Source organism: Carcharodon carcharias, chromosome 8, assembly GCF_017639515.1.
Source record: "Carcharodon carcharias isolate sCarCar2 chromosome 8, sCarCar2.pri, whole genome shotgun sequence".
Taxonomy (NCBI): domain Eukaryota; kingdom Metazoa; phylum Chordata; class Chondrichthyes; order Lamniformes; family Lamnidae; genus Carcharodon; species Carcharodon carcharias.
In genome coordinates, this window is record NC_054474.1 from 102,222,450 (window position 1) to 102,238,950 (window position 16,501).

General features: G+C 44.1%; 1 protein-coding gene across 1 annotated transcript in view; it reads right to left on the reverse strand.

The window, feature by feature from the left end:
* Nucleotides 1-16,501, reverse strand: part of LOC121281476 (ran-binding protein 17-like) — a gene marked incomplete at its 5' end in the record, with an annotated part of 1,080,904 nt that overhangs the window by 388,970 nt on the left and 675,433 nt on the right. The window contains one exon of the mRNA XM_041194421.1: nt 10,679-10,767. Coding sequence (XP_041050355.1) covers nt 10,679-10,767 — 89 coding nt within the window. The remainder of the gene's footprint in view (nt 1-10,678; nt 10,768-16,501) is intronic.

A 16,501-nucleotide genomic window follows, 5' to 3' on the forward strand; every position in this document is an offset into this window, starting at 1 on the left:
ATCACTGGCCCTCTTTCCAGCTCTACTTGTCCCACCCCTTAAACCAGCTTATATTTCACCTCTTTTCAGCAGAACCAAGTAAAAATAGAAGAGTCATACAGACCCGAAATGTTAACTGTGTTCCTCTCCGCAGATGCTGTCAGACCCGCTGAGATTTTCCAGGTATTTTTATTTTTGTTACAGGAGGAAGAGGTTTCAGGTCTTTCCTCTTTTCAGGCTAGGAGCCGATCAACTGCACTACCCTCACGCAGAACCTGGCCACTTGGTCAGAAGCCAATCAAAACGCCTTCGCTAGGCGGTTCCCTCTTAAACCAGGGGCAGAATTTTACCCTTGGTGTGCAGGCGCACGCCTGACACGTTGTTCGTGAAATAAAGCACGCTGACGTCAGACGAGCGTCCCGATGTCAACGCACACTTTAATGATATTTCGCTAGGTGGGCGCGCGATGAGGATGGAGGCGCACCCGCCATTAATTAAATGGCCAGTTAAGGCCCTTGAGACACCAATTGACTCCAAGTTTACGTAGCCCATGTGATTTTCAGGCCGTCACATGGGCAAAATGGGCAGGCCACAATTTTCATCCACAGGTGGGATAAGAGGGGTCAGTGGGCTTCACAAAGCGAATATTGAGCAATTTTAGATATTACTTGCTGCTGCTTGCTTCTGTGAACAGGACAACTTCATTTCGCTTCAGCGCTGCATTCAGAGCATTTAGAGGCTTCAGTTCAGGACTCAGTGGTGTCTTCTAGGCCCCCAGAGGATTCAAACCACATTGGGCCTTCCAGGTATCAGACAGCCTTCCCTTACCTTGGTAATGGGGATTGTGGTCTCCCCTGGAGGCACCTCCTCTGAGGAGGAAGAGAGGGCCAGAAGGGGGAGGAGGCCAGGTGTCCCTATTCAGCTTTCAGGGGCGCGACCTGTGGGATGAGAGGCGCAGGCACAAGGGGCACAGGGCTGCCAGGAAGGCCAAGGTGAAAGAGGCTGCAGAAGACGTCACTATCCTGCTGCCAGATGTACAGGCAGCGATGCAGCTACCTCAATATGTCTGAGGTGCAATGCCAAAGGAGGCTCCGTCTCTCAAGGGAGATAGTGACCTCCATCTGTCAGGGGATCAGCCCTGAGATCAGCTCTGATTGTGTGGGTTGACACCCCATGCCAGTGGCTCTAAACTTCTATGCCTCCAGCTCCTTCCAAGGCTCAGTTGGGGATCTGTGTGGAGTCTCCCAATCAGCTATCCACAGTTGCATCAAACTGGTGACAGAAGCCTCAGGCGTGCATTGACTTTCATTCATTACCGTACAGACGATTTTTTTTTGAAACTGGATGCTTCATTTGTTCTGTAAGTGCAGGGTAAGGCATGATGTTATGATGGACATGTGACTTCTTACACAATGTGCCACTGCAATAAAGTTTATGTTGTTGACCAAGGAAATGTTCCTGTCAGGGATTGAATATGGAGCCTGCAGCCCTGGCATGTGCTGGTGGCTATTATTTGGTAGGCTAGCTGAAGGAGTGTTGGATCAAAGCTCCCCGGGTGTCCCTGCCTCCATGGAGGTTGCTCAGGTCAGCGTCTATGCCCTCAGCGTTCTCCTCACCGTGCTTGCCCTCGGACTCACTACTGGGCTCATCATCTGTTGAGCGAGCCAGAAGCTTTGCAGTGATTGCTGGGATCCCCCTGTATCCAGGGTGCAATCAACTGCACACGTGACCACCAAGGCTGGTGAGCCGGGAGCCTTCATCAACAGGAAGGGATTCCACTCCATGAACGTGCAGATAGTGTGTGATCACAGGATGCAGGTTCTGCAAGTCTGTGCAAGGTACCCTGGCAGCTCCCATGACGATTACATCCTGAGACACTCCCAGGTGCCGAGGTTCTTCAGTGCTCCAGCCCGACTGGATGAATGGCTGCTGGGTGACTAGGGCTGTCCGCTCAGAAGGTGGCTCACGACGTCTCTTTGTCTTCCAAGAACAGAGGCTGAGCAGCGGTACAACAGGCGCCATGCTTCCAGAAGGGTGGTGGTAGAGAGAACCATTGTTCTTCTCAAGGTGCACTTCCGATGCCTGGACCCTTCAGGGGGTGCACTGCAATACCCCACAAATCATGTGTTGGTGTGGTCTACACAATCTGGTGCTGGAAAGGGGGGGACACAGTGGAGGAAGATGATCTTGACGCAGCTGCACAGGCAACAGATGATGAGCCCAGTAGTGAGTCCGAGGACAAGCACGGTGAGGAGAACGCTGAGGGCATAGACGCTGACCTGAGCAACCTCCATGGAGGCAGGGACACCCGGGGAGCTTTGATCCAACACTCCTTCAGCTAGCCTACCAAATAACAGCCACCAGCACATGCCAGGGCTGCAGGCTCCATATTCAATCCCTGACAGGAACACTTCCTTGGTCAACAACATAAACTTTATTGCAGTGGCACATTGTGTAAGAAGTCACATGTCCATCATAACATCATGCCTTACCCTGCCCTTACAGAACAAATGAAGCATCCAGTTTCAAAAAAAAATCGTTTCCTTCTGAGTGACAAACCTAGCAGAAATTAACAATGACTTGTGTTTTACATCACACCATTGAAAGAAAACAGAAAAATGAGGGAAACAAATATCACCTGTGATCAAGCCGTGTTGTGTTTAAGATGCTTTAAGTTTTTGCTTGCGAGTGCTCTGTCTAGGTGCTTCCCCATCTCTGGCAACGGCATTGGAGACAGCCTGCCCACTCAGCTGCCTTGTTGGCCTTGGAGGGTATCCTCTCGCCCATGGAGCCTGTGCTGGCCCCACCTAGGAGGGAGCAGCCAGTGCCATGGCTGGCACCTCCTCAGTCACCACAGCCTCATCAGATGCCACGGGGTCACTGGCAAAAGGGCAGAGGAGCTGCTACCATCATCCAGAGCGCCGAGACGAGCCCGCAGAGATGACAAGCAGCTCATGCGCCAACGTCAGGTCGCTCTGGACCTCCCTGCTCACCATTGATGGACAAGCACCCAGCTGGGATATTGGGTGCCCAATCCACCTCCCACATTGAGACCTGCCCAGCTGAGGTCATGGCCGGTGTGAGCGTTTGCAGGTCCGAGCGCATCCCCAGGAACCCGATTGAGTCCCTAGGGGGGCCTATCCATGAGAGTCGCCAATCTCTCCATGGACGGGGCATTGCACTCAGCCATGAGGGTCAACACAGTGCTTATGCACCACATGGACTCCTTCATCACGGAGACCATGGCATTCATTCCCTTATCTATCTCCGCCAGATCCTTCCACATACTCTGTTGGACATGCAGCAGCTGCTGCCTCAGGGATGACTCCAGAGGCCCATCATCAGCCATCGACTGAGCACTGCCCTGGTCCCCAGCAGTCCTCCTACTGCCGGTGCCCTGGGCACTCTCTGCCCCCACCTGCACCTCAAGCGAGTGAGAAGTGCCCTTCCCAATGTACACCGAGATACTAGATGCTGATATTATGCCCACTGAGGTGCTTGTATCTGTGCTGGTGCCTGCTTGACAGAGAGGGTGTGATACTGGTGCGTGCTCAGCATGCTGATCTTCAGGGGTTAGGGGTGCGTCTTCAGGCTCCTCAGAATGAAGGGCTACTGGTGAGCCTAAAAGGGAGAAGGAGGACATGTTATTAGTTTAACTTATTAGACTGTCAGTGTGCATGCCTGGCATCCTGATGAGACAGATATCTGCAATGTGGTGCCCTCGTCTTTCCATTATCAATGGGCACCAGATCTGAGGCTCATATTAGTATACAGGCTACACTGCAATGGTTGCAAAGAACCACATTCTCACCCCACTGCACTCTTACCCCCCTCTAATGCCCCAACTTCACCGCGGCTGCTTGACCAAGATGCATGGAGCCTCTTCAGCTCCAGGGACTCCTGTTCGTATCTACTGAGGATGAGGTGGTGTGGGGGACCCCCGCCAGTCCTTGAACTCTCTGCATTGTTATGGGATGTTTTCTCCTGGAAGGACAGAGGAGCATTGATTACTGTAACCTCTGCCTGCAGTGTCATTGCAGCCTGGCCAATCCCACCTGAGGAGCACCTTGCAGGGCTCAGCAATTTGTGACCCTGGAGCCGCAAGGCACTCTTCCAAGCAGCCAGGGCTCATCTCCTTAGCCAAATCCTGCCTCAATGACGTTTGCCACTCACACTGTAACACCTCTGAGGTCCACGGGAAGATGGGCAGCTCTTACCTGTCCTGCAAAGTGACCCATGCCAACACGGTACTCAGCCTTCCCGATCGCAGGAGATCATTAAAGCACTTCCGACACTGGACCCATGTGTACCTCACCATGTTGTGGCTGCTGACCCTGGATGCCAACTCCTCCCAGGCCTTTTAAGTGAGGTGGGGGGTGGCTCCTCCTCCTGTCCCTGGGGACAAGCATTAGTCTCCTGGTTGCTACCTCCTCCAGGAAGGCAGCAATGCATTCATCCGAAAAATGCGGGGCTGACTGCCCTGCTAACCTGCCGTCCCACTTGCCGTGTCCAAACGTTGTGGCATCCATGTACGCGACTTCCACTTCCTTCAGTGGCAGCCTTCTAGGGGCTGCTGAGGCCACATCTGAATCGGTTTCCTGGCCACTATTGGATCCAGCGGACGTTAATTCCCCGCCCGTCCCTTGGTGTTCATTCAAAGGCCACATCTCATGCTGGGCGGGCCTTAAGGCTCGCCCACATAAAATTGTGGTGCGCTGCTGTCTGGCCCCACCCGCCCCGGCGAGCACCCCTGCCAAGGGTAAATTTCTGCCTCAGGTCTCCTTTCCAGCACCATTCTGACCAACCTGGCACACACTGTTCCAGGGGATGGCAACATTGTAGATTTTCTTCTTCCTGCCCCAGTGAACCTCTCTTTTAAACTGCAGCGATGGTAGTTTTTAAAGCCACAGTCCAATCTTAAAGCCACAGTCCAAGAAAAAAATAAAAATATGTTCGTTACAACAGATGAATCCAATGTCAAATCTGATACAGGAAGAGAAGTAAAGAGAGGGAAAGAAGATTGGATTAAGACAGAAAAAAATGACAAAGGGAAAGTTAAAAATAAATTTTGCATTTATAAATTTTCCAAGAATTTGAAACCTGAAGGAATGAGACTGCACACTTGTAATAGTTAATTTTCAGTGTGGGAAAAGTTGACTGATAGTAATAAACACTCACTTCATTGATATCATAATTAGACTGAAATGTACAAGACTTAGATTATGCAGTAGATAAGCTTGCCACAGAAAGCTATGTATCTACTGCATAAATACAGCAACTTCACACCATTCAATACATTTCAATGGTGAGTCACACAGTGAGGTGTTAATTTTGTGAAGCTAACAGCCCAGCCTCAAAACTGGGGCAGCAAGTTTTGGATTTTTTTGAGTTTAATCATACATCTGATCCTCGCTTGAAGTTGCGGTACCATTTGTATATAAACATGGGTGAGTGCCATTAGCATTTGTTGTTTGACAGGAAAGTCTGGGTCATTGTCCAATCTTCAACATGTACATAATCAAACCTTGGAAATGCAGCCATTGCTGGGACGGACTAGATAGTTTTTTTTACTGAGGCAGGCATATGTATAAGTGAAACTTCCAGCAGGGAAATGAGTTACAAATGTTTGTTATACCAAGGTTCTATTATATTATACGCCTGTGTATGGCACACACTTTCTTTAAGTGTTGCGCTTACTTCCTGTCATGGATCAGGCATCAAATTTTAGTATATTATTTGCCTCTTCATGAACAGTATCAGGGAGAGAGAAAGTATGTGTGTGTGTGTGTGTGTGTGTGCGTGCGCATGCACGCACGCGCGTGTCGATGAGTATGTGTATTTGTGCATCTGCATGTGTGTATGTATGAACACGTGAGACCTGCCACAGCAAGTTATGGCTCATCATTTCGATTGACTTCATGATATAGTGGGACTAAAGACAGACAAGTCACCAGGACCTGATGGCCTGCATCCAAGGGTTTTAAAGGAAGTAGCTGCAGAGATAGTGGGGGCATTGGTTGAAATATTCCAGAACTCACTGGATTCTGGGAGGATCCCAGCGAATTGGAAAACCACTAATTATACGCCCCTGTTCAAGAAGGGAGGGAGACAAAAAGCAGGAAACTATAGACCAGTCAGCCTAATGTCTGTAGTTGAGAAAATGCTAGAGTGCATTATTAAAAAAGAAATAGCAGGACATTTAGAAAAGCTTAACACAATCAAACAGAGTCAACATGATTTTGTGAAAGGGAAATCATGTTTGCCAAATTTGCTAGAGTTCTTTGAGGATATAAGCAGAGTTGATAAACGGGAACTGGTAGATGTATTTGGATTTCCAGAAGGCATTCAATAATGTGCCACATAAAAGGTTATTGCACAAGATAGGGGCTCATGGTATTGGGGGCAATGTATTAGCATGGATTGAGGATTGGTTAACACACAGAAGACAGAGAGTCGGGATTAATAGGCCTTTTTCAGGTTGGAAAGAGGTAACTAGTGGAGTGCCACAAGGATAAGTCCTAGGGCCCCAATTATTTACTATCTATATTGATGACCTGGAGGAGGGGGCGGAGTGTAATGTACCCAAATTTGCTGGCGCTACAAAAATAGGTGGGAAGGCATATTGTGATGAGGACATAAGGGATCTGCAAAGGATATAGATAGGTTGAGTGAGTGGGCAAAACCTTGGCAGATGGAGTTTACTGTAGGAAAGTGTGAGGTCATGCGTTTTTGAAGGAAGAACCAAATGCAGGCTATTACTTAAATGGAGGGAGACTCCAAAAAAGTGCAGCACTGAGGGATCTAGGTGTTCTTGAGCATGAAACACAAAAAGTTAGTATGCAGGTGCAGCAAGTAATTAGGAAGGCAAATGGAATTTTGGCCTGTATTGCTAGGGGGGTGGAGTTTAAAAATAGGGAAATCTTATTCCAACTGTACAAGGTGTTGGTGAGGCCGCACCTGAAGTACTGCGTACAGTTTTGGTCCCCGTATTTAACAAAGGATATACTGGCATTGGAGGCAGTTTAAAAGAGATTCACCAGGCTGATTTCCTGGGATGAAGGGGCTAACTTATCAAGAATGGCAAAACAGATTTGGCCTTTATTCATTAGAGTTTAGAAGAATGAGGGGTGATCTTATTGAAATGTAAAAGATTCTGAGGGGGCTTCACAGGGTAGATGTTGAGAAGGTGTTTCTCAACATCTCAAACAAGGGGAACATAGTTACAGAATAAGGGGACGCTCATTTAAAACTGAGATGCAAAGGAATTTCTTCTCTGAGGGTAGTTAATATCTGGAATTCTCTACCCCAGGGAGTTGTGGAGGCTAGATCATTGAAAGTATTTAAAGAGGAGGTAGATAGATTTTTTAAACCATCGGGGAGTTGAGGGCTATGAGAAACTGGCACGAAAGAGGAGTTGAGGCCTGCAGCAGATTAGCCATGATCTTATTGAATGGTAGGGCAGGCTCGAGGGGCCGAAGGGCCTACTCTTGCTCCAATTTCTTATGTTTTTATACTGGGACAGAACTTGCTGCAGCAGGGCATTGAATGGTATCTATCATTAGTTATTCTTTTTGCACTCTTCAACTCAGAAAATTTTTTCCCACAAAGTTACCATAGGTGTGAGCTGCTAACAGCAATGGAAACAGGGCAAGCAATGTGTATCTCCTTAACCGATGAAATTTAAGTATTGAGAAATAAACAGCACCAACACTTTTCCAGAAATGATTGTTCTGTAACTCTGAAGTCATGCTATGGCAAAAGACTACACTCTGTAATCCTGAACCATCAAGCTACATATTGTCCCAAAAATCATGGCCCCCTTATTTAAAAGAAGAAAGCACAAAAGGAGGCTTTTCTTGAGAGCCCAATGGATTAATTTGCCCAATTGATTAATTTGTCAGTTCCTGATTCCGTTTGGTCACCGTGGTGAAATAACTATTCAAATTAAAACTGAGAATGAGAATGTATTAGAAAGGATTTTTCTAATCTCAAATCAGTTACAGAAAGATAAATAGAAGGGTAAGAAAGAGAAAAGAGAGACAGAAAGGAAAGGTAAGCTTATTTTGTATTTAACATTTTAAAAATCTGAAAAATTCAAGTTCTGAAGGAATGAGACTCCATACTTGAAATAGTTCATTTTCAGTGCTGGAGATGTTAGTTGCCAGTCATTAATAGGTAACACGCTGTTAAAAGAATATACAATGTTGATAATTATGAGACTTAATCCTCTGTGATGATTTTAGTATTCCTCTAATAGGTAAATACAGCAAGTTCCTAAGAAAAGTAGGGAGTCTCAGGGTGGGATGCCATTTCTGCAGATTTTATAAGAGGCACAACTTGGACAACCTTTAACTGCATATCTGTTCCTCGCCTGAAGTTGCTGTAGCATTTATCCATAAATAACACTGAGCATCATTAGTCTTTTTGTTATTTTGACAGCATTTATTTTTAATTTTGGGGATTTTTGTGCTAATTATGTAGAGAGATACCAACACTGGTGAATGGAGCACTTGCTATTGCAGACATTTGTGTCAGTATCAAGCACTCCAAGGCTGTAAACATAAGGGATTAAATACAAAATAAAGCTGCTCCTACTATTCTAGTGTGACATTTCAATTTCCTAATGGGACATTTTATGACTTCTCAGAGTAAGCATGTCAATTAAATGCCAATTGCAGGGCTTTGGAGAATAAGCAGGATGTGGAGTTAATTGGTAGTTTTTTCAAAGAGCAGGCACAGGCATAGGGGGCTGAAAGGCCTCCTTTTGTACTGTAACATCCTATGATGTTCTTTTGGAGGTGGTTTTATGACTTGACTCCGTGTCCATTTGGAACTGGACCGAGACCTCCCAAGCTCACTCCATCTAGAACATAACAAGGGATGATTTTCATCCCATCTTCCTGAGTTGAATTCAAATCCCAGGATCCAGAAACAAGGGCTAGGGGTACATCCCTGCATTTCAAATTACCAGAACCATGCTAGGACCTATCCTGCCAGGAGTAAAGCCACCTGTTCTTCCTCACTTTGTCTTACTGACAGTTTAAAATATTTACATTTCCAATAGATGAGTCTCATACTGCAGCTTTCTTACAAACCTCTATCTTTCATTGAGACTTAAATTTTGGATAAAAACACAATTGTACTTCTTCTGTCAACAGAAATTATAGCAAGAGCCTGCTATAAAACAAAATATATAAAAGTGGGTATTGCTTGGCTTGTACTTCGATCCTTTCTCCCCTCTTCACTGGCCTCAAGGAAGGAAAGTTTAATTTACTATGGCTGAGTTTACCTTTCCAGGTGCTATTACACTGTGGGAGTGACAGGAATATTGATTTACACCCCAATCTTGCCTCTGATGTTGGAAACATGTAATCTACAGCAGCCTTTGTCAGAGGGTTGATTTTAATCAAATTTCTCCTGCCTCAAAAATGGGTTGTGGGAGCAAGGAGACAGAAGAAATGAAAAGATGCAAAACAAAATGTATCAAATGGAGAGAGAAAGAAAATTTATAACAGGTAGGACAGAACATCAAAGAATCCTATAGGATTCACAGAAGGAAGCCAATCAGCCCATCATGCTTTTGTTGCTTCTTAGAAGGAGCTATCCAATAAGTCCCACTCCCCTACTCTTTCCTTATATGCTAAAGGTCACATTAAACTTAAAATAAAATAATCATAGCAAGAGTCATTATAAAAAGGGTGGGGATAACAATCTGAGTACAGTTAAGGTTAGATATGCAATTGTATTTCAAGCGCTCTGTACTGTAGAGTTAATATTACAGTAATAAAGCTACACGGTATGGTACTGTAGTGGTTGTGTTAGTAGACTAATAACCCAGAGGCCTGAATTAGAAGATGAGTTCAGATACTATCATGTCAGTTTGAGAGGCTGAAATCAGTTTTAAAAATCTGGAAATAAAAAAATCTGGTACCACAATTTTTCTTTTCAAATTCTGAAGTACTGCACTCAGTACTGCCATCTACTGGCTAAGGTGCCTTTGGCTCATCCCCATTACTCTGCTTTAATCCATTCTCAGGTCATTAGGTTTCCTACAGCAAAAAAACATGCTGACAAATGCAATATCTGGAGCACTTTCACAAAACAATAAATGAATAGAAGATCACCCTATCAATCCTATACTCTGAGGTTTGAAGCAGCACATATTCTGAAGAACAGGAATAGGTTTGGGTGGTATAATGTGGCTCTCTGCTCAATTAGGGGAATGCTTCAGGATAGCTCAGTGCTACTGACGAAAACAACTGGTGAATTTCTGATACTGCTCCATGTACACACTTTCCCACATTAAAAAAACAAAATTCCAGATGGAAGAAGCAGTCAGGGTTTCACACAAATAATTAATATATATTTTAAGGAAAAACAATGCGCACACACCACTCCCTTTAACTGTTTCTCTTCCAGACTACATCTGCTCTCCCATCTCTGTCTCTCTCTCCTCCCAAAACACTGTTCTGGTACAATTAGGCTACAAAGGCATGGATCACAGAAGAGGTCAACAGGCCCTGGGGCTACAGGGTAGATGGAGGAGGGGAGACCTGCTGCTAGCATTTTAGGGCAGGACTTCGGCTGAACTGGAGAATATCCCAGCTAATGCAGTTTCCTCCTTTCCCAAAGCGTGAGAGTATTCAGCTAATGGCTCACTTTGTACAATCCTGGCACTGTAACACTGTAGCAAGGATACAGCCAGTTGAACAGCATGGTGTAGTTGGCTTTTGTGTTCAGAGCAAAGGCAATCCCTCTGAGGTCCCGTGACAGGCCAATCAACATGCACTGTTGGAGAAAAAGGCAGAGTAATTGATTTTTATGTTATTAGACAGCAGATGGAGATGCAATGAGCCAATAATAGTCAAATCTCAGACTGTTGTTGTTCACAGTTAAAGGCATTTTTTCTTTTCTCTAAACCTTGATAGATAACCAAAGAACGAAAGATTATTGCATAATGTGAACAGGAAATATTGACCTTCATACTTGCACAGTCGATATAATATATCAGTTTTTATTAAAAATAATGAGGATCATCTGCTCCTTATAGCTTCTGGAGACAAGATCCTCAGTTTTACTGCACGAGAATGACTTTAATTGGCTTAAGCTGGAAGTGCTGTTATACAGAGTGCCAAATAACAAAGAAGAAACATGTATAATGCTGAATAAAAGCTTTGTACAAAAAGCACTACATGCATTGCATGCCATAAACATATTTGAAAGGAGCAAAGTGAATGATCCAGCACAGAAAACATTCTCTTTTATACAGATCACTATGGAAATTAAAGCTGCTTGAAGCTTGAAGGAACAAATAATCCCAATTAGAATGTGAATATGGTGGCATCTTAGAATGAGTTAAGTTCTCAACTTCTTCTCCTGAAGAGAGTGATTCCTAGGATGCTGATTTCACACGTGGTGAAGGTTGATACCTGGATGGACATTTTACCAATGGGAGTGTGGGAAGCAAACTGAGGCAGATTTGCTGTTGAACACCCTGTGGGATATAGGTAGTGACCAACTGTGCTGCTGCTCTGCCTATTCACCATCTACGTATTTGTAAATATGTAGTATATCAAAACACATGACATATACTCGGTTTCAGTTTAGGCTATTCAGCAACTCTTTAAGCCATCTGCACTGCATCATTTTTAAAATGAGTGGTTTTCATACAGCTTTCAATTGATGCAAATAGAATGCAGTACAGTAAGGGGTGACTTGATGGAAACATATAAGACCCTGAAGGATCTTGACAGGGTGGATGAGGAGAGGATGTTTCCTCTTGTGGGAGATCCTAGAACTCAGGGGTCACTCCTCCCTCCCTCAAGCTGAATGTAAAATTCAATCATATTGTAGCTGCTGCTACCGAAGGGCGCCTTCACTATGAGATCATTAATTACTCGCATCTCATTGCACAATACCAGGTCTAGTATAGCCTGCTCTCTGGTTGGCTCCAGAACATACTGTTCTAAGAAACTATCCTGAAAACATTCAATGTACTCCTCATCCACACTATCGTTGCCCATCTGACTTTTTCTGCCTATATGTAAATTAAAATCTCCCATGATTATCACCGTGCTTTTCTGACAAGCTCCGATTATTTCATCCATTATGCTCCACCCTACAATGTGGTTACTGTTAGCGGGCCTGTACACAATACCCACAAGTGACTTCTTGCCTTTATCATTTCTCATCTCTACCCAAACTGTTTCCACATCCTGGTTTCCTGACTTAGGTCATCCCTCTCTATCGTGCTAATACCATTATTAACTAACAGAGCCACCCCTCCATCTTTTCCTCACTTCCTGTCCTTCCTGAATACCCTGTACCCTTCAATATTCAGGACCCACTCCATGTCCTCCTACAGCCATGTCTCTCTAATGGCTATCAGATCATAATTATTTATTTCTACATGGACTCTCAGTTCATCAGTTTTGTTTTGAATGCTTCATGCATTCAAATACAGAGCTTTTAGTTTTATCTTTTTATGTCATTGGTACCTACATGAACTGCGACGACTGGGTCCTGGCCCTCCAAGTTCCTCTCCAGCCCCGAGCAGATTTCCCGAACCCTGGCACTAGGCAGGCAACACAGCTATCTGGACTCACGGTCTTTGCTGCAGAGTATGGTGTCAATCTCTCTGTCCATATTATCCCCTTCTACCACTATATTCCTTTTTGCTCCCCCCCGCTTGAATTGCTTCCTGTACCGCGATTCCAGTTAGCTCATCCACCCTACAGCCCCCACTCATCCAAACAAGCTGAAAAAACCTCAAACCTGTTGGACAATTGCAAGGTCTGAGGCTCCTGCACTCTGAGTCCCCTTACCTGCCTCACTCGCTGTCACATTTTCCTGTCCCTGACCACTGACCAAATCAGAAGGCCCTGTCCTAAGATGTGTGTCTGCCTCCTAGTACAAAGAATCCAAGTAACCTTCCCCCTCCCTAATGCATTGCAGTGTCTGCAGTTGAGCCTCCAACTCATAAACTCTGAGCCAAAGCTGCTCAAACTTCAAACAATTACTGCAGACGTGTTTGCCCTGGATCAAACTGGCACCTAGGGGCTCCCACATGCTGCAGCTGTGATACATCACCTGTCTTGACATCCTTAATGTATTCTAATTAACTATTTAATTAATTTATTCAACATATATTTTACTTCTGTTTTTATCTACTTTATTAACCTTACCACCAGTTGCTAGGCTATTTTGAACCCCTGGAATAGAATAAACCTTAGTTACTTACCAGATACTCACTAAGTAACTAACTTCTTCTCCTGTAGCAGAGTAGGACCACTTGAAGGCTGAGAAAATCAGAAAGCAGAAAGCAAAAGAGTACCTCTTCCCTTCCTCCCCTAATTCCCTTAATTACCCAACTCCCAACATACTATTCTAAGTTGCACTTCTTGCAGTAAACCTTACCTAAAGTCTTTCCCCCTAGGCAAATTCCCACTTTGAACCAAATTCTCACTCAGGCCAAAGTCTCCCCCCCGCTAATCGTGCACCTCTTATCAGCATCCTTAGTCACCAAGTGCTCATAAAATTATACTGTGGCTCACCAGGACAAGCTTTAAAATCACCTCTCTCAAAAAATGTGCGTTCATAAACATGGTCTCTGATATCATTGGAAGACTGGGCTGAATCCCAACTTAAGAACTCTCTCCCAACCACCACTATTTTGGGTATACAAAGAGGGAAGAAGGCAGAATGATGCACAGCTCCATTTTTTTCCATAGTGCCCATTTGACAAGCAGTAATTACCCTAGCACTTGGCTACAGCCTGCAGGGACGATAATATTGCTGCCAAACCTAACCTACACTTCCTGCCTTGGTGCAGAAATGCTAGGCCAATGACAATAGGGACAACAAACTTACCTGAGCAGTGATTTATCCTAGGTTTTTCCAGAAAAATCAGGGCAGCAAGGCCCAACAACTCACCTAATTTAGTTTCATATTTATCAATCTTCTATACAATATTTAAAGGAGATAATTTTATTTCATGAGCTTCATTTGCACTTCCCTGGATGAGGGATATGGGACATAGCTTTGTCATACACTGTTCCTGAAAATGATTCCTTTATTATGAGGGGAGATTAGTTTTCGATGAAAGATCAACCTGAACTATTAATTCTGTTTCTTCCTCCACGGATGCTGCCTGGCCTGCTGAGTATTTCAAGCATTTTCTGTTTTTATTTCAGATTTCCAGCATCCACCATATTTCACTTTCAGAGATTTTTTTTTGTTGGGCAGGATGGAGGTGCAGGGGGGGGAGACTGAATTAAATGTTTCTTGTAATTTACCTTTTTGCAAAAAACTCTGCTTTGACACTGCATGTAATAAGCATCATGATATCTACTGTGAGTTTCAGATTATTCATTTATCATACTTCCACAAGCTTTCCCCTCAAAATGGCAGTGTTTATATTACTAGATTATCGGACCTGTACTTTACAATGGTGATCTCCTTTTGACATCGAGTTTTATAAGTCTCTCAGATCAGTGGCAATGGACATCAGTGATGGTGGGAGGGCTGAGTTGGGATGTAGTTATTTATAATACCTTTGAAGAATGCTCCATAGTGGGTGACCTGCTTTGTCTGACCCAGAGGGAAGCACAAATCTTCCAAAGGCTAAAGTTGACTCATAATTTGATTGAATGGTGTACAGACTAACCGTGTTTCTCTTTCAGCCAGGTGCAAATGTATTTTAACAATTGCATTCCTACTTCAAGCTGCCACAGCCGAGGGTGGTCAAGGATGCAAAGGAATTATATCAGTGATGGGCAACCAAGGCTAGTGAGTGGGTTGCATGAGTGGCCTTCTTTCATCTCAATGAACCACAAGTCAGCACCAAGGTTTCTATCCGTTAGCCTGTTGCACTTCTTGCATTTGATGTGTCCCATAGCAGAAAAAGTCTGCTCATATGTGTATGTTGATCCAAAGATTGAAATCAGCTTTGCAATGCAATGCTGCAGAACTGGATCGGGGATATTCAACCAAAGTTCTTGTATACCTTTCCTCTTTAGTTGGTTAATTTTAACTTCAACCAGGGCATGAACATGAATTAATTCATCCTCATACTTCCTTTTATTGACTCCAAGCCTTTGATGTATAATGCCACATATGCTCAGATCAAATTCAAATGGATTTGAGAGCAATGAGAGGGAGGGCTTCAGATCACTCAGAGAAGAAAAAGGGTTCTCAAAACGCTCTGCCAGTGTAGACAGCACTTGTATGTGAACTGATGGATCATATTCATGTCCTTGATTAGAATATTTTTCCAGCATATTTTTCAAATTTGGGAAGTGAGTGTAGTCACATGAAGGTAACTAAGTGGATATTAACTGAAGTGCAGCTTTAATTTTCTGACACTAGCAACTAGTGTGGGGAAGAGGTAATTTTTTTTCCCCCCTGAAATGACTCATTTAACACGTTCAGGTGACCAGTGACATTGGCGAGAAAAGCCACATCCAAAATCCAGTTTCCGTCTTCTAACTCTGAGTATATTTGAGGTTCCTGAGCAAAAAGCTGCTTGATTTCTTGTAGAAAAGTGTCAGGAAGCAGTCCAGTACTTTAGTACAGCTTAGCCAGCACACTTCAGTGTGCATGATAAGGTCTCCATATTCTGTTTCAATTTGGTCCACAAGTTCCACAATCTGATGGTGATGCAGGGGGAGAGCATGTATGAAGTTAATAATCTGTACCACTTTGTCCATTACAGCTTTCAATCCATCTCCCTTGTCAAGTTTAGCACAGAGCGCTTCTTGGTGTATTATGTATTATGCAATGCACACTAAATATGTCAGGTACACAGGTTTCAACAAAGCTACAAGTCCATAGTGTGTTCCTGTCATGGAGGGACACCCATTTGTTATAACTGATACCTTTGGGAAAAACTGTAACTCATGCTCTTCGAAACAATCAGTAAATGCCGCGTAAAATACTGAGCACTGTCCTTGGCCATGTATGCCCAAGAGTTTGAAAAATTCTTCTCTCATGTTCAGATCACTGTCAACACAACAAACCCATATGCAAAGCTGAGCAATGCCATTAATATCTTTGCATTCATCCAGTGCAAAACTGATAGCCTCACTTGAACATACAGGTCTGAAAAGCTGCTCTGCCAGATTGGCAGCTATATCTTGCACTCTGTGACTCTCAGTATGTCTGCTGAGTTGCAGACATTTAACATGTTTGATCATTTCCTCTTGGTATTCGGACCCATCAAAAAAACATTCGAGGGTTCAATGATGCATTGTTTCATTAATTCGCCACCTGAGAATGGCTTTCCATTTTTTGCAAATAACCAAGCAATATGAAAGCAAGCCCAAGTCACTGTGTCACTCTCACTTAATGCTACAGGAGGTTACAGTTCAGTTTTTGCATTGCATTTTTCCCTTTGAAGTGTCTCTGTCTGACATAGGCCTTGACACCTTTTTAGGTGTGGCAATGCGTTTTCTGAGCTAGTTGGTCAAGTATAATCCACATAGGAATTTTCCAGCAAGTGGTTACTTTACAGTCTCAGCCAGCT